The sequence below is a fragment of the Tiliqua scincoides genome, chromosome 8 (assembly GCF_035046505.1).
Source record: "Tiliqua scincoides isolate rTilSci1 chromosome 8, rTilSci1.hap2, whole genome shotgun sequence".
NCBI lineage: Eukaryota > Metazoa > Chordata > Lepidosauria > Squamata > Scincidae > Tiliqua > Tiliqua scincoides.
Window position 1 is genome coordinate 24,255,073 of NC_089828.1, and position 21,530 is coordinate 24,276,602.

Genomic DNA, 21,530 nt, shown 5'->3' on the forward strand with positions numbered 1-21,530 from the left:
GGATTGTGCTGACAGTTAATGCTACTGATAGATGAACTTCAGTTCAAAAACAGCACACTTTGGAAAAGTCATCCAAGGTAAGCAATAGAAAGTGCCGGGCCTTTTACCGCACCTGGCACATTCCCCAGTCTTGTTTGGGAACAGGAGGAGTGTATATGACGGGGATTAGGAAGATGACTGCCCTCTAGCAGGTTCCCAGCTGCTGGAGCTCTTATCAATTTCACCCTTAGTGGCAATGCAGGAGATTTTCCCTTCTCCCAAGATATTTTAACTTGCTGAAGATCTTGCTGGCAGCATTGATACTGGATATTTCACTGCTTTGGAGTGTCTACTCTTGTGGATTGATTTGGATTGTAAACATGGGCAGGAGGAGGAAAAGGCAGCGAGTTGGTAGCGGTTCTCCATTGAAGGTCTCTAAACAACTTCGATTGGACCAAATAACATCTTGGAATAATGCAGTAAGTGTTACTCCCAATCTTGCTTCATTTAACAAACCTGACTGCCTAGAGACTGAATCTGATCTGGAGGGGGAAGAATGTAACAATACACTATGTTTGGGAAACACTAAGTCTGGGTCCTGCCCTGAAGTGACTCCACAAAATATTTATGCTTGTGAGAGTGCTGGGGGATAAGGACCCAGCTCGAGGAGACCGAAAGGACCCAGAGGACCTTGAATCAGGCAACACATGCCTCCTAACTCTATTGGGTGATCACTCCCTAGCTGCGGCTAGAACAGTGCCGGCTATCTTTCGAGAACTTAAGTCAATATCTTCCCAAATTGATGCACTACAGGAAAAACTGCAGGAGCAATCGGCTCCAAGACCTAAGGGCAGCTCCCCAGCAACAACACGAGTTTACAGTCACACGCAGATAATATCCAAGGATGCCTCTGTCTCTGTGAAAGAAACTAGGACCAAACCTGTCTCCTTACCCAATACTGCTGGCTCTCACTCACGCTGTTTCCAAGCAAATCAAATTCTCTTGGAAGTTGGCAGAGTGCCAGTAAACTCTGGAAAATGGCAGGACAGCTTCTGTATAAAATTATCCTTAAGCAAACTTTTATGTATGGAACTAAATCAGATTGATATGATAAGTGCCCAATGGCTAATTAGTTCTGCCTTTAAAACCAGACTCCTTTTGTCCTTTGACACCTCTACAATTCCCCTGACTCTGTTTCGGATGAGACGGTTCCTTGGCACATTTAAAATAACAGCAAAGAGAGTCTTCTCTGATTTCTCAGACTCTGACCGAAAGCTGCTGCCCTCCTCCACACATAGTTCAAAGCCTTTGACCACTGCGTCATCTCCCAACCCCCGTACAAAGTGATTCCTGGCTGCTTCCCCAGACAGCTGATAAGACTGCAGCAACATCCTCCTCCAAGGAGCAAACAAACTCTCAGAGCCCAAAAATAATTAAAAAACACGATTGAAAGGGATTCAGTTACCATGCACAGCCTCTCTGCCTAGAAGAAGCCTTAACGAAGCTGAATCATTCTTCCAGCCTACGATACACAGGAACTGATAAAGACATATGTGGAAAGCTTCCCCTGGCTATCCCACCAGAGCCCCATCTGATGCATATGTTAGCCACATGTTGAAGTTGTTGAAGAATCCAATAATTCAAGGAACTTGGAGGATCAGTCTGCACCTCTGGATTTTCCTCTACCTACAGAGTTGACTGCTAAAAGGGTATCAACCTCCTCTTCAGGTTTAAACCAACAACCCCTTGAAACTCCAAATGACCAACTGGCTAGGAGGGATCATATGGAGTCACTTTCTACAAGTTACCCAGAGAGGGTTATTAACTCACCCACAGAGCTACAGGATGAGATGCCCAACATAGACACAGAACGTGCCTGGAAACACTCATCAAGGAATTCTGCACTCAGCTCTGAGGAGATTAAAAGTACCAGCGATGTTCCTCAGCACCCGTCTGACAACCCTCCTCAAACTATGATGTCACCTTGGAAAGGCTTTCCCAGCCATGAGACAAGCCTCCAGTCTTTAGATTTACTGCTGCAGTTGAACATCGATGAGGACGCACTGACCAGGGAGGCCCTGGAGGCATTTAGAGTTCTTCCCCAACAGGAGCAGCTGCGGATGGTCAAGAAGGTGGAGATGGTCTGGCAAGAATTAACGGACATCGTGCTGACCCCCTGTTCTTCTATACCACCCAAGAGCTTACCTCCTTCACAAGATTGTCCAACATCTTCCTCAGATGTGGCCCCCCCTCAGAGTTGGTCTCTCCTGGCTGAGATCCATCAAGAGCCCCCAGCTGGGAGAGGTTTGCCCTCCTCCCCTTTTTATGGGTGCTCTGCCTCCTCAGGGTCATCATCTGTCAATGTGGCTCGGATCCCTGACCCTATTAAATTGCCTTATAATCCTATGGATTTACCAACTAAGATGTCCACTGTCAGCGGCCCTTGCCAACTGAATGTGGTGTTGGAGAAAGCAGCAGCAGAGACATTCAAATCACCTCCACCAACTAAACAACAGTCAACACCTGCTGATCTAGAGGAAGCTACAGTACAATCACCTCAGCTCTCATCAGAGGATATTCAGTTTAGTCAGCTGCTGCAGATATCTTCTACACTTGACCATACTCAACACCTTTTAGTAACTGGAACAGCCCCAGAAGGAGCTAATCCGCTGAACAACTTGGAAGCCAAATCAAGACTGTCTGAGGACTCTATCCCTTAGTCTGGGACACAGTAACTTGTTATAAGTAACCAGAGGGGTCTAGACACTCAAATTCCCTCCAATTCCATCAGATTCTTACCCAACTGCTCCCAGAGCATCCTACAAGGCCAGCTGAAAATCCTATCCTGGAATATTGCTGGCTGGTTTGCAAAGACACAGGGAAAAGAGTTAGACCGAAAAGAGTTAAGAGACAGAGGGAAAAGAGTTAAGGGGAAAGAGTTAAGAGACCTAGATGTCATTTTACTGCAGGAAACTTGGGCAATTAGACCTATCGAGTTTGAAGGGTTTTCTTCTATATCTTTGCCTGCACGGAAGAATGCAGTAGAAGGCCGCTCAGTTGGAGGCCTTGCTATATTAGTGAAACCTGCTTTCAAGTATGAGTTGTTATTTATGGCTGATAGTTGTTGCAAAATACAAGTGATCAAGCTGAAGTTAATGCCCCAAAGCATAATGATAATCAATGTGTACATGCCTCCTTTAAAAGATAAATCTGCAACAGAAAAGCAATGGGTATATCTTAGTGGTATAATCAATGACCCGGCGTCTTATAAATTACTAATCACAGGAGATCTCAACTCCAGGGTGGGGCAAAATTCTGACATCTTTTATCTACTTTGGAATCTACCTACAGATATGATAAGCAGATACAGAGCCCTGCTTATTTGAAAGGCAATCGAAAGACAGAACAATCAATGCCGCAGGGCTGTTTCTAGCCAAATTCTGTATTACCTATGGCCTTATTTGGCTGAATGGCCTAGATGTATTGGGCGATAATGGAGAATTCACTCACATCTCATCTAGAGGTGCAAGTGTCATTGATTACATTTTGGTTGCCCCTCAACTCCTTCCACAGGTAGCTAACTTTGTGTTGGATACCCTCATTCTAGTGACCACCTACCTCTGATGTGTGATTTAGCTTATTTTCCAAATTGTTATCATAACACTAATATCCAGGAGGAAGCTGGCTATTCAAGCATAAAAAAAGAATTAAATGGGACCCAGATTCTAAGGATTCGTTTTGTGCATCAATACAAACAAAGGAAATTCCTCAGTTGTCTACTTTGGATCAACCAGGGATTATCCTCTTTTTTGAGGACCTAATATCCACTCTCTTGAATACATTAGGTCAGATCCCTTCACCCTGAAGAGCTGAGGGTTGATGAGATGATTCTACCAAGATTGATCAGATCTGCTTATCTCTGAAAACTGCTGTTCACAGCACTTATAAAAAATTCAGAGATACTAATAGTAGACCACTTTTACACCAATATTTCAAGCTGACTGCCCACCTGAAGGATGCTGTTAGAGTTTCAATCCATCGCATTGCAGAAGCAAGATGGTCACTCTTAATTAATGCTGTTAGATCTAAAAATGTCAAGAGTTTTTGGCAAATAATATCAGGCTGTTTTCATAAAGAGCCAATCAGTATTACCACAATTTCTGCTAATCTGTGAGAAACACATTTATAATCAATTTTTTTTATGAATCTAAATCTCTCTCTGTTGTTAAGGCACATATCCTGCCAGACCTCCCAGACTGGCCCACAGTCTTGGTGGATGAGGTCATCTCAATTAATCAGCTGAAACAGGGTAAAGCAGCTGGCCCAGATGCAATTCCGTCAGATATCTATAAAGCAGCGCTGGATTGGTGGGCCCCAATCATTGTGGAATTATTTACAAGAATTGATAAATTTGGAGTAATTCCAGAATCCTGGACTAGATCAATTTTGGTCCCTATTTTCAAAAAAGGAAATAAGAAACTTCCTTCCAGTTACAGGCCAATAAGCCTTCTGGATGTTGCAGGGAAAATGTACGCATCCCGTTTACTGAGGAAACTCTCTTCCTGGATATCTGATCACATCATCATAGGCCCAGAACAAGCAGGCTTCAGGCCAAACAAGTCCACAATCGACCACTGTGTAATACTGTCCCACTTAATTTTCAAACAGCTGACTCAAAATAAATCTCGACTTTATGTGGCATTTCTGGACCTAAAGTCAGCTTTTGATTCTATTGATAGAGACAAACTCTGGGAAAAACTTGAGAAGATGGGACTCGATAAAAGATTATTAGAATTAATTTGTGTCTTCCACCTAAATACCTCTTGCCAAGTGAAATTATCTCTGCAGGGTCACCTTTCACCTCCAATCCCAATCAACAAGGGGGTCAAGCAGGGTTGTGTGCTGGCACCCATTTTGTTTATTCTTTTCATCAACGACTTGGCCCCCTTCCTAACAAAGTTTGACACACATTGTCCCAAATTGGGGTCGATGGACGTTCCTTTACTTTTATATGCTGACGACATGGCTCTAATCTTCTGTACAAAAATAGGCCTACAAAGACTGGTTAAAGCCTGTACTGAATATCTCGCAACTAACTCTCTGCAGATAAATTATGAAAAGTCCAAAATAGTGGTTTTTGGGAACTCATGGAAACCACAATCTTGGCTTTTCAATGGAAAACTAATACAGCAGGTCAAGGAATTCCAGTACCTTGGCCTTCGGTTTCATTATAAGCATTCCTCGTCCTCCCAACGTTCAATTGCAATTAATTCATCCAAATCAGCTGTCCAAGCTATAACTCATTTTTCCTTTTCTTGAGGCAATTCATTTGTACCACCTGCTTTGCAAGCTTTTAATGCCAAAGTCATACCTCAAATTTTATATGGCATCCCTGTATGGATGCTGGCATTAAATGATACAATCGAAAGGGTCCAGTCTAAATTCCTTTACAAAATTTTTGGCTTACTGCATTGTGTTCCATATGCAGCACTCTGCCTGGAGTCAGGTCAACATAGATTGGAGAAACATGCATGGTCCAGTTTTTTAAAATACTGGGCCAAAGTCTTTTTCAGTCTTGATCGTGATTTGCTGCTAAAAGGGCTGTTGGCTGATCCAATGATAACTCCTTGCCTAGCTCTATTCTATTAAAAAAACCCAACAGATGGGACTTGAGGTTGATCTACAAGGGGCTCCCTCTCCTGAGGTTATTATCAGGCTTATGACAACCAGACTACATGACATAGAGAGGCAAGAGATTTTAGGCGCAGCACAAAAAAAAAAGTTCCCCGCTGAATTTCCAACTTAAAATTACATTTGGTCAACAACCAAAATGTCTGTCCCTCCTAATACGCCCCCCGGAGAGGAGGGCTTTCACCCTGGCATGTTGTAATGTGACCCCCTGTAATGGCCTATTCGGCAGATTTAGAAATGCCTCCAGGGGAGAATGTTTGTGTAACTGCTTCTTAGGCGAAGCAGAATCATCTATATGCATTATGCTGCGCTGTCCTAAATATCAAGCACTAAGACATCAATTTCTCTCTCCCTTGCTAGGTGCTAAAACAGGGCTTTCAGAGAATGCTATAATTCAATACCTTCTGGGGGGTGACGGCGAGCATATAACCCTTTCAGTTGCACAGTTTCTAAACCTGAGTAACTTGAACAAGTAGCCAAGCTATTGGTCCCAAGTAATCATTGAGTAGATCACATCCTGGCAAAGTCTGTAATTGGCTGTTTTCTGTTTTTTAAATAATATATGCACATATGGATAATATTATGTTTGTATGTATTTGTGTGTACATTTATGCGCGCGCGCGCACACACACACACACACACACACACACACACACATACATAAGGGAATAAGAATAGTCCCTCAGTTTGGCTGTACTTGTCGTAAGAGGTGACTAAGCAGCCACCGGGTAGATGGGACTCGTCAGCCTGGGAAGGCAGCTCATCTGAGAGAAGAAAAGCTCTGATTCCAAACCTCCACTGCCTTGTGGCTACATCCAGTTATAGAAAAGGCTTCAGGAGTCAACCTTGAGGCAAAATCCGGAGCTGGAGTCCCTGAGGCAGTTCATGGCTGAACATAGTCACGTTCTGGTAACTCCTGCGACGCTGCTGGAACCAAGCGTATTGGCTTCTGCCTTTCCATTGGACCATTTCAACGACGTGGAGAGGGGGGATTTGCTGCATGGGTAACAGCCTATCCTCCATACCTACTTTACCCAGGCTTCGCGTACTGGAGAGGACACTGTTCCAGAACCATCATTCAGAGTGCAATACCATCGTCTTCCAAGACTAAAGGATGCCAACATGGCTTAGGTCTCTATTCTCGGTATGGTATCTGTTCAGAGACCTTATTTACCAAATATTTATGCCAATTAAAGGTTGAACAAATGAACGAACGAGTGTATATGACCACAAATTAATAGTATGATACTTAAATGCAAGTGGACAGGCTCTCACTTGCATGCTTGGGCATGGGCATGTATTGAGGAGAGAGATATTACATTAAGGATGCAATCCTAATCACACTTTCCTGAGAGTAAGCCCCATTGAACAAAATAGGACTTACTTCTGAGTAGACCTGGTAGGATTGTGCCCTAAGAGCTACAACTGATATGACTACATCCCTCTGAGACAACAATGGCCACATTAAGACAATCCTCCTAACTTTCCTGTTCTATTAGACAAAAAAAAAAGTTTGTAAGTTCTTAAACCAGCATTTCTCAAACGGTGGATTGGGACTCACTAGGTGGGTCACGAGCCAATTTCAGGTGGGCCCCCATTCATTTCAATGCGTATTTTAGTTTTAATAAATTAGACTTGATGCTACTGTGGTACGTGACTGCATTTGGGGAAATGTGATATGTCTTCACTTTTAGTCAAAGGGGCTTACTCCTGTGGATAAGAAGTGTGGATAGGATTGCAGCCTTTGGGGATTTTTTAAAAAAACAGATGAGCAACTGCTTGGGAAGTTCTTCTTTCTTTTAAATAATTTTTTTTTAAAACTTTTAATTTAATTAGTTGATTTGGTCATATGAGGGGGTGTTAAAATTTTCCTACTTGATGATGTCACTTCTGGCCATGACATCACTTTCAGGTTAATGACATCACTTCCAGTGGGTCCCCACAGATTGATATTGTAAAAAGTGAGTCCCCATGTTAAACAGTTTGAGAGCCACTGCTTTGAATGGAAGCTGTCATGTCACCAAATTAAACAGCCTGTTGGTTTTTTTTAAAAACAAACAAAATCAAATCTTCTTGGGTGAGGTAAGTCAATGTTCTATGCATGGTGGTGTCCTATGTTGGCTTTAGCCCCAATTGCTATCTTTGACCAAAGGGTAAAAAGTAATGATCATTAGACTTTCTCTTCACCCAGCCTGAAAATTATTCATATGTGCATGAAAATATAACACCATTCTTTCTTTCAGAAAGAAATCCAAGGTGGCTCAACCGAAACAAACACACAATAGCAGAAAAGGCTTCTTGAAAACCAACCAATTTCAAAAGGAGAAAGAACGTTTAAACAAGCAGATAAAATATTCAAAGAGGGATTGATATTTTATATTCACATGCATTCTTTCTCCTTTGGGAAGTCAAATCCTGTTTAGAATTGTAAACTTGCCAGAAGATATAAATGGAAACACTCTCCAAATTAAAATGTTGTTACATTCTGAGTTCTGCTTATTTTTATCCTAGTCCAGAAGTGCAAGGATAATGAACTACTCAAGCAACATCTATCTGTTGTCACTATGTCTGTTCAATAACTACCATAATTCTTTTATTTAAACCTTCCTAATGGCAAGTAGCAGAAATGATGGCATTACCTTTATGGGGACAAAGACCACCAAATGCCACCCTAAATCGAAAATTGTGTCCCCAGTTGCCCCTTCTACTGACTGTCCTAGGCAACCCACCATCTTGGATCTTGTGAGATATGAGTGCCACTCTCTTGGATTTTGTGAGATTTTGCAAGATCCAAGATGGCAGTGACCTGCTGAGCTAGGAAGAAGAGGCTGTGGGGGTGCCATGACCCCAGTAAGTTTGGGAACCACTGCCCTTACTTAATGGTGCACCAGCTGCGTTGGCCACTCCTCCTCCACTTCTGGAATTTGAAAGGGAAGAAGGGAACAGACCAGGTTTGGAAGTGTCTGCTCTCCTTTTCAAATCTAGAGACGAGGAGGAGTGGAGGAGATGGGCAGGGAAATAGGTGGAGGTGGGCACCCCCTGCAAATTCATTGTGTGGGGTGACCATCTTAGGCGCAATCCTAACCCCTTATGTCAGTGCTTTGCAGCACTGACATAAGGGCAATGCAACTCTGAGGTAAGGGAACAAACATTCCCTTACTTTGAGGAGGTCTTCATGAGTGACACCCAACTGCAAGATGAAGCACATGACCCATTGGCAGCGCTATGCCAGTGCTGGAAAGCACTGACATAAGGGGTTAGGATTGCACCCTCAGTCCATCTTATGTTATGGACTATTCTCCACAAATAGCCCAGCGTCTAAAACAGCTAAGCATTTCCTGTGAAATCCCATTCTATACCAAGCTTGCAATGGTAGCGAACATCTTTCTTGGACACAACACTTAACGACCTTAGAGCAAATAGATGTGGTGATATATACAACAAGGGAGGATAGGGAAGCACAGGAAAGTGCCTGGCTGCCAATACTTGCCTCTGGCATGTTATTGTTGTCAATTGGTCCATTGAGATCAGAACGCTGCTGCTTCCTTGGCTGTTCTAAGCCATTGCACACCTGTAAAAGAGAGAGAGAGAGAGAGAGAGAGAGAGAGAGAGAGAGAGAGAGAGAGAGAGAGAGAGAGAGGCTGATTCTCATTTCTGGTTCTGATCAATAGGCTTGGGGGGGGGAAGAGATCAATATCCACATCATTTATCACAGGCTCTCAATCATGAGTCTTTATTACTCCTGCCGCAGCAACAAGAAGTGCTGACCTAATCGTTGACCATAACAGAGTCACTTAAAAATACATGGAAACAAAATGACCCAACAAATATTTGTCCTCAACAAGACTCGTACATGAACACCTTTGGAAGGTGTTCCTTTCCATTGGTCATAGAATAAAGCAGCTGTAGAGAGAACTCACTTCCCTTTCCCTGGCTGGAAAGAACTCAACTGGGAAGTGAGTTGTGGCAACCTTGAAGGGTATCCTGCACTGTGTTGTAATGCTATAGTAAGCAGGGTATAAATCTATAAAGAAACACATCATGAGCACTGTCCACAGCTGGCACCTTCCAGCTTTTGACACAAACTGAAAGCAGTGCTTTTTCAGCAGGCCTTCCCCGGTGTGATGCTCGCCCCACTCCCCGCTCCTTATGGATGTTTTCCAACTTTTGGTTGTGGCATATATTGGCTTCTTAGTTTTTGATATTAAGTTGTTGCTGATTTTGATAGATCGTGGCGATTTTTGGGTTTTTAAAAATCATTGATAGTGTTTTAAATACCATGTAAATCCACCTTTTTGGAGAAAGGGGAGGTGATATAAATTAAAATCAACACATACATACATTTAAAAAATAATTCCACCATAAGAAAATGAGAAACTACAAGTAGAAAATTTCATTCCACAATTACAGGTGTCCGCCGCTTAACAACCTTCCACTTAACGATGGACCGTGTATACAACGGTGGTCAAAGCACAACAAAGAGGCACTTATTGAGGCAATCAGATCTGTAGCAGAGTGTCTGTTTACACAACAAAGAGGCTCTTAATGCAAAGAAGAGGCAATCAGCCTCCAGTAGCTTGTACAGCCAGCTAATTTCTGGCGGGGAGTGTCTGTTTACACAACAGACACTAGATTGGGCTAAATGTTCACTTAATGACCTAATTGTATAACAGGGAATCAGAGAACATATCCCTGTCATTTAGTGGTGCACACCTACACAGATAACATGAAGCCTGGCAGTATATATTGCTCACTATATGTTAGGTTAGAACAACAAGGGGACATCCATATGACACAAAAGTTATCTTTTCAAAAATCTGTTTCAACTCAGATGTATGTATGTCATCAGACCTACGCAGGCATTCCACCTGCTATGCACCAGGTACCCATGGCAGGGAGAACGTGAGAGTGTGTTGGATAACCACATCCCCATGCCAACCTGCTCCCTCTGCTTGCTCTCCTGGTGATGTTCTCTGCAAGTACAGGAGATAAGGCAATGCAGTTTGGCTACTGGGGGCTCGAGTTCCAGACCTGCTAAGCTGTAGTCTCTCTACAAGGCATCCTTTTGCAGATCTGCACTGCTGAAGGGCCATTTTTGAGCTGGCTAACACCCTGCCACTGCAGCAGATGGCTGGAGCAGCGACATGCTTTCTGCATTCCCCAAAGGCCTATAAAGTCGAGAGCAATCTAATCACATTGTGCCATTAAGCTAATAAAGGTCCAGCGCGTGTCAACGTCCAGTAAAATACATTAATACAAAAGGACCGGTATGGAGAAGGGTTGTCACGCTGCCAAATGGCAGGCAGATTATTTCAGAAACCAGCAGGATCGAAGCAGAAAGACTTTGCAGAAAAGGGATACAGCCATCGGGGGAAGAAATAAATGCTTTTCCAAAGAAGAATGACAGCCACATATATTGGGCGCAGGATGCGGAGTGGAGGAGTTCTGGTTTCCTCTGTGCTTTAAAGGCTGCGTCAGGTCTGATTACGATTCCTTTGGTAGCACATGCACACACAAAATATTCATCCAAAAGACAGGACACACTGACAAAGTGGGGAACAATCAGACCAGATTAAGTTAGACAGCATGCTTAGCACATGGTTAATACATAAGATTACTTCCCAAATAACAATAATTTCACATTTATGGACCTATCAGCAGCTGTTAGTAATGATGGTTAAATGAGACTGCTGACTTCTGAAATAGCACCAGTTGCTGGGCAAGGCTGCTTGGAAATTTCCCAGAGGTCTGTGAGCCACTGTGGGAATCCAGATGCTGGATTAGACGGACTTTATCCTCAATCCAACAGGAGTCGTGTGATGTCCTTATGTGATTGATGGAAAGGAGACTGACAGCCTCTAGGTCATTAATGCCATTGGCCTACAGACCAATCCTACGGGCGCCTTCAACTGAAAGCCCACTCCATCAGTGCCACAACCACAACAACAATGTGCACAATATGATTTCCAGTGCAAAAGGTTGGTGACCATGTGCATGTGCCACTGGAGTACCCAGCCATAGCTGAAGGCGGTGAGTTGGTGCTAGGGGTGCACTGTGGACTGGGTGGGGGAGGATCAGGTCGGAGAGGGAAAAGATTGGGGTGGGGATCAGGGCTGCCAGGAGTCATACTGGGAAGGGCAGGGGGGCAGTTATTGATGGCAACAGTGTTGCTAATATACTTTGTTCCCCACCCGGCCTCGCCACATCCCCTTGCATTCACTTGGACTTGTGCCAGCTACAGAGCTGGTACAAATCCAAGCAGACCCATTGGGGGCCGCGCTGGTGGAACAGGTAAGTAAGAATTTAGTTTATTTACCTCTTGGCCATGCCATGGTCCCTGGCTGGCCTGCAGCATACAGTGGAGGCTGCATCAGCCCATTGCACCCTGCAGGCCAACTGAGGATAGGATTTGGCTTATGGGTAGTGACAGGGCAGGAGAGGGCAGATCAGGCCTAGGCAGGGGGGAGGATCACCAGGACCAAAGGAGGCAGGCACGCAACCCGGATATGGCTTCCGGGAGCACAGAAAACTACCCTGCAGCCCGGAAAGAGTGATTTTGTCATGTAAAGGTGGGAAAACGTATTTTTTGTTTTAAGCGTTTTAAAAGTGGGCCCTGGCATCCTTAAAGATTGGTATCTGGGGAAGGGTATCGGGGGGGGGGAGATGACTGAATTCCTGTGGATACCAGCAAATTGCATGAGAAAAGTGGAACTGACCAGATGATTCGTCTGATCTCGGAAGCTAAGCAGGGTCAGGCCTGGTTAGTACGTACTTGGGTGGGAGACCGCCTGGGAATACCGGGTGCTGTAGGCTTATACCATAGTCTTTCGAGACTGAAGGTTGCCAACCAACCAACCAAGAACTTCCACAACCTCTTCCACTAGCAGAAGCACTACAACTGGAATAGGATTTACATATGACAGCAACTAGATGAGTGTTGGCAGAACAGCACCTGCAGCAATTTTCTTTCTGTTCACAGTCCTTTGGATCCAACCCACTGACCACATCTTCAAACCCATGCGCGCAATGAACAAGCTTGCGCATGCTCCATTCAACAGCCCACACAAACCCCAATGGGTAACAGAGCTGTTATAAAGCAGGGCTGTTTGGTACACATTATTTCAACAACACCATATGCTTCCCCCCTCTCTACTTTTTAAAAATAGAGTGAATTGTTTTTTGCATATGGATCTGTCATCTCTGTTCTCAGAACAAAGAATCATTACCAGCAGATTGCTATGCTGTAAAAAGCCCTTATGGGAATTGGCCATAAACTTCCTTTTTTGGAACCAAGAAGAGAGCTGCACTTCCCCCAGGCATTCTTTTGCTCTCTAACTGTTGGTTCCAATCAAAAACTGATGCCTCTGTTGAGATTTGGTTTTAAAGATGGTTAGCCACACTTCTGTCGCTAAAGGAAGAAAAAGTACAGTTTGGGCATCTCTTATCCAAAGTGCTTGGGACCAGAAGTGTTTTGGATTTTTCTGCATTTCGAAATACTTGCATATACAGAGGGCTCTCGTTACGGAACATGGGAGTTCCGTTTCCTTCAAACCCCAAACCCTCTGAACCTGACCAGAGCTGCCTAGGAAAGCCTTGCACGATTCCCCCAGGCCTCAGAATGCCTTACAAAGGCATTAAAACGTCACTTCTGGCTTTCCCAAGAAACAGCAAGTCATGATTTTTTTGCCCAAAAAGGCATTCTGAAGGTGGGGCAGGCCAAGGACGGCCTTCCCAGCCCTCAGATCATACTCCAGATCTGACCAGAGTGCAACTCTGACCAGGTTTGGAAGGACCAGATGGGCCCAAATCGGCGGGTTCACAACCCACGGAAGATCGAATCCACAGGTTCCAAATCCATGGATATCAAGGACCCACTGTACATAATGAGAGAGCTTGGGGATGGAGCTCAAGTCTAAACACAAAAATTCATTTATGTTTCATATACCCCTTATACACATAGCCTGAAGGTAATTTTATATAATGTTTTTAACGATTTTGTGCATGAAACAAGGTTTATGCACAAAACACATTTTGAGATTTTATTTCTTTAGGCATAAAAGTTAAAAAAAAATGTTGGTGCTCAAAAAAGTTCTGTATTTTGGAATATTCTGTATTTGGAATTCAGGGTAAGGGGTACTGCAACTTAGGGGTTGGATCAAGGGGAAAATATGGCGCAAAAAGAAAAATAGGACTAAAATGTAATTGTTAGCACATTACAGGCTTTTCTGATTGTGAAGAGTTGGTACCTGGAGGAACTAGGCTGCGGGAAGTGTTGGGAGAATGAGCGCAACAGGTGTAGGGCAGGAAGCCAAGGATGAAACTAAAGATGCGGTCAAGGAGGCAGGTCCAGATTTGAACAATAGACCAGGTAGGATCACAATAGGCTGAAGCTTCATGTAAGCCAGTGTTTCCCAACCTGGAGGTCATGACCCCCCAGGGCAGCAGGAAACAACAGATTCCCCCTTAAGGGAAGTGGAGACCCAGCAGTGATGTCACTCCCGGGTTTGCATCGCCACACCTAAGTAAATAGGGGGGATTTACAAACATATCTGTCTGCGGTGACGGGTAAGTCCAAACATCTCTTTTGTTACTTAGCGGCAGCAGGAACTTAGGAGTGACATCACCACCGTGTCACCAACCCCTTTACAAGCACCGCAACAATTTAGTGATTCCCTTTAAGTAAAGGTTGGAAATCACTGCTGTAAGCAGAAGAGTTTACAAGATGGTTTGATCCATTTGTTTTTCCGATCTTGAAAGGTTAAATTCCTCCCAAGTGGTGCAAAGTGATTTCATTCCTGATGAACAACGCTTACACAAATATTTGATTTATCTTTAAGATGCCTCAGTCACCGCATCGCCCTGCACCGATAGCAGATAAAAATAATCAAGGAGAGTAGTATTTTTTAAGCCATGGCAACATCCCAGAGGCAAAGTCCGATCCTGACAATATATCTGTCCATCATAAACAGCATAATCAATAACTCATGAAGCCGTAAATCTGGCTAACGTTGGGTATTGGGTCAAAAGGGTAGTAATCAATAGAGAAACATGCATAAATCTTTGGTGCTCTGAATTGACTTCACTGCAACTATAAATACTGACAGGTAGGAAAAGGTATTGATCATATGACTTGGCAAACAAAGTTGGAGGACTTTGCCAGATGCAAGGGAGGGCACCAGAATGCAGGTCTCTTGTGCATCTGGTGGGCCACTGTGAGGTACAGGAAGCTGAACTAGATGGGCCTTTGGCCTGATCCAGTGGGGCTCTTCTTACGTTCTTATGGCAAAGTGCACCCAAGATTTTTGGTCTCCACTGGTGTAGTCAATTGCTTAAAGAATATTTATGGTCAAATCCTACTGAATCGCTACATTGGTGGAACTCACCTTAAAATTCTTTTAAACAGCATTAGCAGCTGGTGCACTAGTAGGAAGGCTGGAGCCTTTGCACACACCTGGTGTTTGTTTGAAAGCTTGCCAGACCAGGTAAGCCTGGCACGGGAGGGAGGTGTGGCACAGGGTTGGGGAGGGTGGCAACAGGGGTGGATCAGGCCTGGGGGGGGTGCTATCAGCAGCACCAGCATGTACCATATCCTATCCCCATTCCTGGGCTCAATCTTCCTGCATGGATCAACTCAGACGTGTACTAGTGATATAGCTTTACCCTGGGGCAGGGGGGCCAAATGTCCCCTTCCCTGAGGAGACCTCCAGCACCTGAAATTCCCCTGCGGGATGCCGCAGAGCCCACACTGTTGCGGCTGCATCACTGTGCGAGAATTTAGTTAGGATTGGGCTGTCAGTTGATTAAAAAATTTCTCTCTTCACCAATTGGTTAAATATAAATAAATGTGAATGTCATCAAACTCTTCAAATTTAGAGTAGTTTTGGGGGCACATTTCTTTCAGTAAGAGATGTTTTGTTGCTTAAGTTGTAGGGTGCCTGCATAAGACAGACCCATCTTGAATAATTTTCTTTGTTACTCCTGAGTATAACAGCCCAATCCTATCTAAACCCCAACCCCAATGGATGAAGCTGTGCCATTGGAGCATGTACTGCATCCTCAGCGGGGCAATCCTGGAGGTCTCCTCTGAGTCAGGAATCAGTTATTCCCTTGCCCATGGGTAAGCCTCCTCGGCCCAAATTGGTCTATTTGGGACTGTGCCAGTGATTTTACTGGCAGATTGAGGCTGGAAAGTGAGATAGGATATTGGTGGTGATGTTACCACCTACACCACCCCCTTCCCAGCCTTGACACTGCCCCAGTCTCCACCCTCCAGTCTGGCTATATGGTTAGTTTTACCCTGACTTCTTGCCTCACACTTTTGCCTTTCCAACTTTGCAACTTCTCTATTTAGTTGAGATGATCTTATTGAGAGCAACAAATAGAGAAGCAATATTCTCCATTTTAGACTACCCATTGCAGAAACTACCCATTCTGCACATGAATGCCTTCCACTGCTCCCAAACAGACTGTGTGAATATCACCTTTTCCCAAAGGCATCTGACACCATTCCCTCTTCTGATGGTTGCTGCTTCAACATCCCCTTTTTCCTCTCCTCTCCAATGTAGTGGCATAGCTGGGGGGGGGGAAATGGTCCATTGCCCCGGATAGCACACTGTGAGGAGGTGTCAAGAGGGTGCCTTTTGGAGGCAATCTGAAGACAGGGGGGTGTATGGAGATATGGGGGCATGTTAAAAATTTATGAGACCCAGGTTCCAGATGCCCTAACTACATTACTGCTCCAATAATATTTTTTTTTTCCTTCCTAGATTAGTTCCCAAATGTGACCCCCACCCAATCAGGGGTTGCCAGAGCGCATAGGATGCCAACGCAACATGGGGCAGCAACCAGATTTGGGCTACACAAGGTTAAGTGAAAGTCATGGAGGGCAATATAAGGAAACATTTTCTTAAGGAGTGTTGAAAAAGAATCAGAAGTGTGGTGACGAAGGGGGTTTTTGTGCATTGCCAAGAGTAAGGCAGCTAGCGTGCCTGTATAGGCACGCTAGCAATGATTGCCAGGCTGCTCCCCCTATCAGCCCAGCCAGGGTCTTGATCTGCGGACACTCCATAGTTTTTTGGGCTTGGAAGCATGCAATGTCATCCAGTTTCGGCTCTCAGCTGGCGCTGGGTGATGTTGCGCACATTGACTGGTTGGCCAAGAGGGGTATGTGCTGGGGCCAATTTTTCCCGGCCGTTTTGGAGTACATTGCTGTCAACGCCCTGCCGCAGGTAATTGTGGTATACTTGGGCGAAAATGACCTGGGTCAGAGGACGTCTATGTCCTTGAGGCTCCAGGCCCGCAAGGATTTTAACTCGTTAGTCTGTCAGTTTCCCGGGATCACTATCCTGTGGTCTGACATGCTGCCTAGGCAAGTTTGGGTAGCACGCAAAAGGGTCAACGCTTACCTGGGCAGGATCGTCACGGAGCTTGGTGGAGCGGCTATCCATCATCCCAGTATTGGTTTTGAGGAGCCTGCTCTTTATCGTGGCAATGGTGTTCACCTTTCTCCTATGGGTTATGGGCGCTTTCTTTCAGAGTTGCAACAAGGCTTGAACCTCTTTTTGGGTGCAGGGAAGGCCAAGCGCTAGGCTGACCTCCCCTTGTGGCGGTAGAAGTGCGGGGTGGGTAGACAGAAGACCTTCTCCGGCGTCCAATCTAAGCCAGCAAGGGCAGGGGTGAACCAGAACCGCTCTTTGGATGCTTGACCGGCTCGGGGAGGCAGGCTGGCTAGCCCCTGGTCTGAACTTTGGGGCCTTGCAGGGGTGACCTGAAGGCAGAGTAGTTTGGCTGGCTTACCCTCTTTGGGCGACAGTGAAAGGCGGGCTTAATAACAATTGAGCTACGCCTGGAGTTGGGTGGACGCCCTATGAGACTGGGGGACGTAGACGGCTAGGCCGTTTCCCCCATTTAGAACCCCGCACTTAGTTTGGGTATTGTTTCCTATTTGGCCTTGTTGCGCTTGTTGTACGTTAATAAAGTGGCCCATTTAATCCCATACCTGTTGTTGGCTGTATTTATTGGGGAATGCATGGTAATTCATTTGAACTTTGTGAGCCACTTCAGTTGAGCATCACGCTTACTGAACATAGCAACATAGTAGTCAAGACAAGTCCATTCACCGTATCCAAAAGAGCACTAGCTCAGAGTCAACCTGGGTGACTCCATGTTGTACCCAGCCAGTGCATTTGTGTGGGAGAAAATAAAATACCTCACAGGAGAAAAAAAGGAAAAAAAATGGAGGGCAATGGGCCCTCGATCTCAAGTCCTTGCTTCTAGTGTTCTCCTTGCTATGAGGGTGGAGCAGGGACATGATCCAAGGGCATCAAATTAGGCAGGGAGTAGAGAGAAAGTAAGGAGAAAGGAGATTTTCCATCCTCATCATGCAAGAACTCAGGGTCATGCACTGAGAATGATGGTCAGGGACAGTGATTTAGGAGGCACAAGAGAAAGCGTTCCTTCACACAGTGAATACTTCATGGATGGAAGGTGTTACCAGAAAATCTATGAAGGCCACTGGCTTACAGGATTTTTCAGAGGGGCTTAGACAAACTCATGGAGGAGGAGAAAAAAAATCAATCAATGGCTTTGAACCATTAATCCAGCCAGCCAGCCCACTGTTGGCTACTCCAATAGGCTGCAGCTCTCCAGGATGTCAGACACATCTCCCTTTCCTTGCACTGGCTCCTCCAGATCCTTTTAATTACAGGTGCCAAGATCTGAACACAAGAGCTTCTCCACGCAAAGCATGAGCTTTGTCGATGTGCCACGGACCTGCCAAAATTCATTATGGATCCAATGCCATCAAAAAGGTCCAGTCACTGCAGCACATATTTCAGTATGATACTTCCCTCTTTCACCTCCTCTCTCCCCCCCCCCCACAAAAAAGAAGGGATCTCAGGAAGTTTCCCAAACACACACATACTGAAGGTGAAATCAGACACAATCCAGAAGACTGATGTTTTCCAAGCACAGAAAAAAAACACGATACTATCCTTCTTCTTGCAATCTGAAAAACAGAAGATTTTCAGGTTGCAAGAAGAAGGATAGTATCGTTTTTTTCTGTGCTTGGAAAACATCAGTCTTAGGAATTCATGATGAGTCACTGGTATGCACACGGTGGAAAATTTTGCCTCTGCTGGGCTCAGCGTCGAGTGGGAATAAAAGGCATCAAAATGCAATCACAGCTTTAATCATCTATATTTTAGGGAAATCAGCACGGCTTCCCACAGACAATGAGGAAGAGAAATTGGAACATGGTTTTGTATTCGCTAGCTGAGCTCAGTCAGAAGCTTAAGAGCTCGAGTCTCATTCTTTGAGCCATCCCTCAGGGCCATTCTGCACATTGTAGGGAATGCAGTGCTAGAATTCTAGTCTGTACCAATTTTGACTGGGAGAAGGTTTCATATTTTTGAATGCCCCTTTCTATAAAAAGCTCCACGCATGTCAAGGCAAGGCTGACGCTAGACCTGCCTCCCTGATGAGCTAGTTTACTACATGGAAGGAATTTCTTTACATAGGAGAGCACTAAAAAAATATTACCCGCTCACCTACAATATGAAGTGAAACCGGCCCAAGTGCTATCATGGCAGACATTTGCTTCTTTCTGTTACCTAGTGAAAGGTGTCAAGGGCTGGCACCAACAAATGCAGCGTGGCAGGATGGAAAAATGGACAGTACCATTACAGACTACAGGGAGAAGGAGCAGATTGACCCATGAGGCAATGCACCAAACATTGCACCCAGTGGTGCAACAGCTGCAGTCGCAGCCACCACTCGTCCTCCCTCTCCTGGATGTGAAAAGGAAGAGGGCAACAGACAAGAAGTGAAAGTGTGGAGAGTGGTGGTGAGACACTCTAGTCTGTCACTCTCTTCTCCTCCACACTTCCTCTTCTGCTCTGTTCCCCTCTTCCTTTTTGAATCTAAGAGTGGGAGGAAGAATGGGGACAGCAATGGTCACTGCTGCACCACAGCTAAGAGGGTCAGTATCAAATCCAAGGAGAGGAAGATGGATTGAGACTGGCAATCCCCCAATTCACCACCAGAGGCAACATTCTGTCACATCTTAGATCAGGGGTGCCCAAACCCCAGCCTGGGGCCACTTGCGGCCCTAAGGGGCTCCCAGTCCAGCCCGCGGGGAGTCCCCAGTCTTCAATGAGCCTCTGGCCCTCCAGAGACTTGCTGGAGCCTGTGCTGGCCCAAAGCAACTGCTCTCAGTGTGAGGATGACTGTTCAACCTCTCATCTGAGCTGTGGGATGAGGGCTCCCTCCACTACTTGCTGTTTCACATCTGTGTTGCAGCAGTGGCAGCGAAGGAAAGGCTGGCCTTGCTTTATGCAAGACCTTTTATAGGCCTTGAGCTACTGCAAGACCTTCATTCATTCATATAAGTTCCATCTCTAATAAATTCATTTATCTAAATTTATTCAAATTTTATACGTAAATTAATTCCTTTTTTTCCTGGCCCCTAACACAGTGTCAGAGAGATGATGTGGCCCTCCTGCCAAAATGTTTGGACACCCCTGTCTTAGATGGACCAGCCCTGGAGAACAGTGATATTGTTTAGTCACTCTCTCTGTCTCTCATATAAGTACGGATAGATGTAAATGGATATAAATCCTCCTTTCAAGTAGAAAATTAGCACAGCAGAAGGTAGGTCTATAACCTTTTCCCCTGGTGTGCTAGACATCTTCCTTGCAGGGACTGTGTTTATGTAGGAGAGAATTTGATGGCATTCCCCACCTGAAGCCTGAAGTATACTCTAACAACTCAGGATTCCACCACATTTCTGCCACCTGTGTAGCTCAGTCCATCTTAGCCCATAAACCAGGCATAGCAAACTTTTCCAGTTTTTGGATCATTTTAGTACTCCATCCCTTAACAGCCAGGCTTGTTAAGGATCACAAGCCCAGAAATATCCCAAGTGGAGAAGCCTATTTCACATAAAAAGTCAGTGATCTTTGCCACTGGTGACCAGGTGAGCAGTTAATCTTTAATTTATGCCCAGGTGAGTGACAGAGTGGGGCACTCACCTTTTTTACTATTAAGATCTTCTGCCATACTTTCACAGTGAAAGTTTTACCACTTGAGTTTCCGGTGGTCAAGCAAGTTACCACTTTTTCCCCTTTCAGAACATGCCAGTAAGCAACTGTATGGCTCCATCAAATGCTCCACCAGGAAGGCAATCAGCACTTAAAGTCTGCTGAAGCCACCAAAAACAAGAGCTAGTTCCCCCTTTTCAAGCAGGCAACCAATAATTTTTGATGGAGGGTAGAACTGGGGCATTTAATCACAAGGCTGCACAAAGTAGAATCATCACAACTCAACAAGGGAAGAATTTGTGGAGTTAGGCACTGTACTACACTGGTTATACAAGTGAAATCCAGAAGAATCTGGTACATAGTGAAATGGCCAGTGCAAGGCCAATCAACCATCTTCTACCCCCTGTGCCTGTCAGCTATCTTCTGTGTATCTCCCATGCCCTGTGAGCTATCTAAACTGTTCCCATGAGAAACTTGAGAAGTTGGGCTCAAACCAAAGACTTCAGCTGCTCAATGTTATGAGAACAGAGCAGTGGTTCCCAAACTGGTGGGTTCCAGCCTGATTTTTGGTGGGTTGCCAAAGGGTGATGGAAAGATCATATACCAAATGGCTTCGAGACCTGAGGCTATTCAAAAATCAGAATAGCTGTAGCTGCTAATTACTCCTGCAGCATGCAAGCATGTGCGAATATAGGGAGATGAATGTTTGAGGGTCTTTTCTGGGTTATGATTACTTATAAATAAATGAAATATTATTTCTTTCTAGATCTCCTTTTTCTAAAGTCTGGTAAACCTAGGTGGGTCCCAACAGAGTGTCGTTTA

General features: G+C 44.9%; 1 protein-coding gene across 2 annotated transcripts in view; it reads right to left on the reverse strand.

The window, feature by feature from the left end:
• The window catches only part of APBA2 (amyloid beta precursor protein binding family A member 2), a 72,983-nt gene that overhangs the window by 49,506 nt on the left and 1,947 nt on the right, over positions 1 to 21,530 (reverse strand). For both annotated transcript variants that reach the window (XM_066635836.1, XM_066635835.1), the window contains exon 2: positions 9,161 to 9,241. In XM_066635836.1, the coding sequence (XP_066491933.1) occupies positions 9,161 to 9,241 (81 nt within the window). The remainder of the gene's footprint in view (positions 1 to 9,160; positions 9,242 to 21,530) is intronic.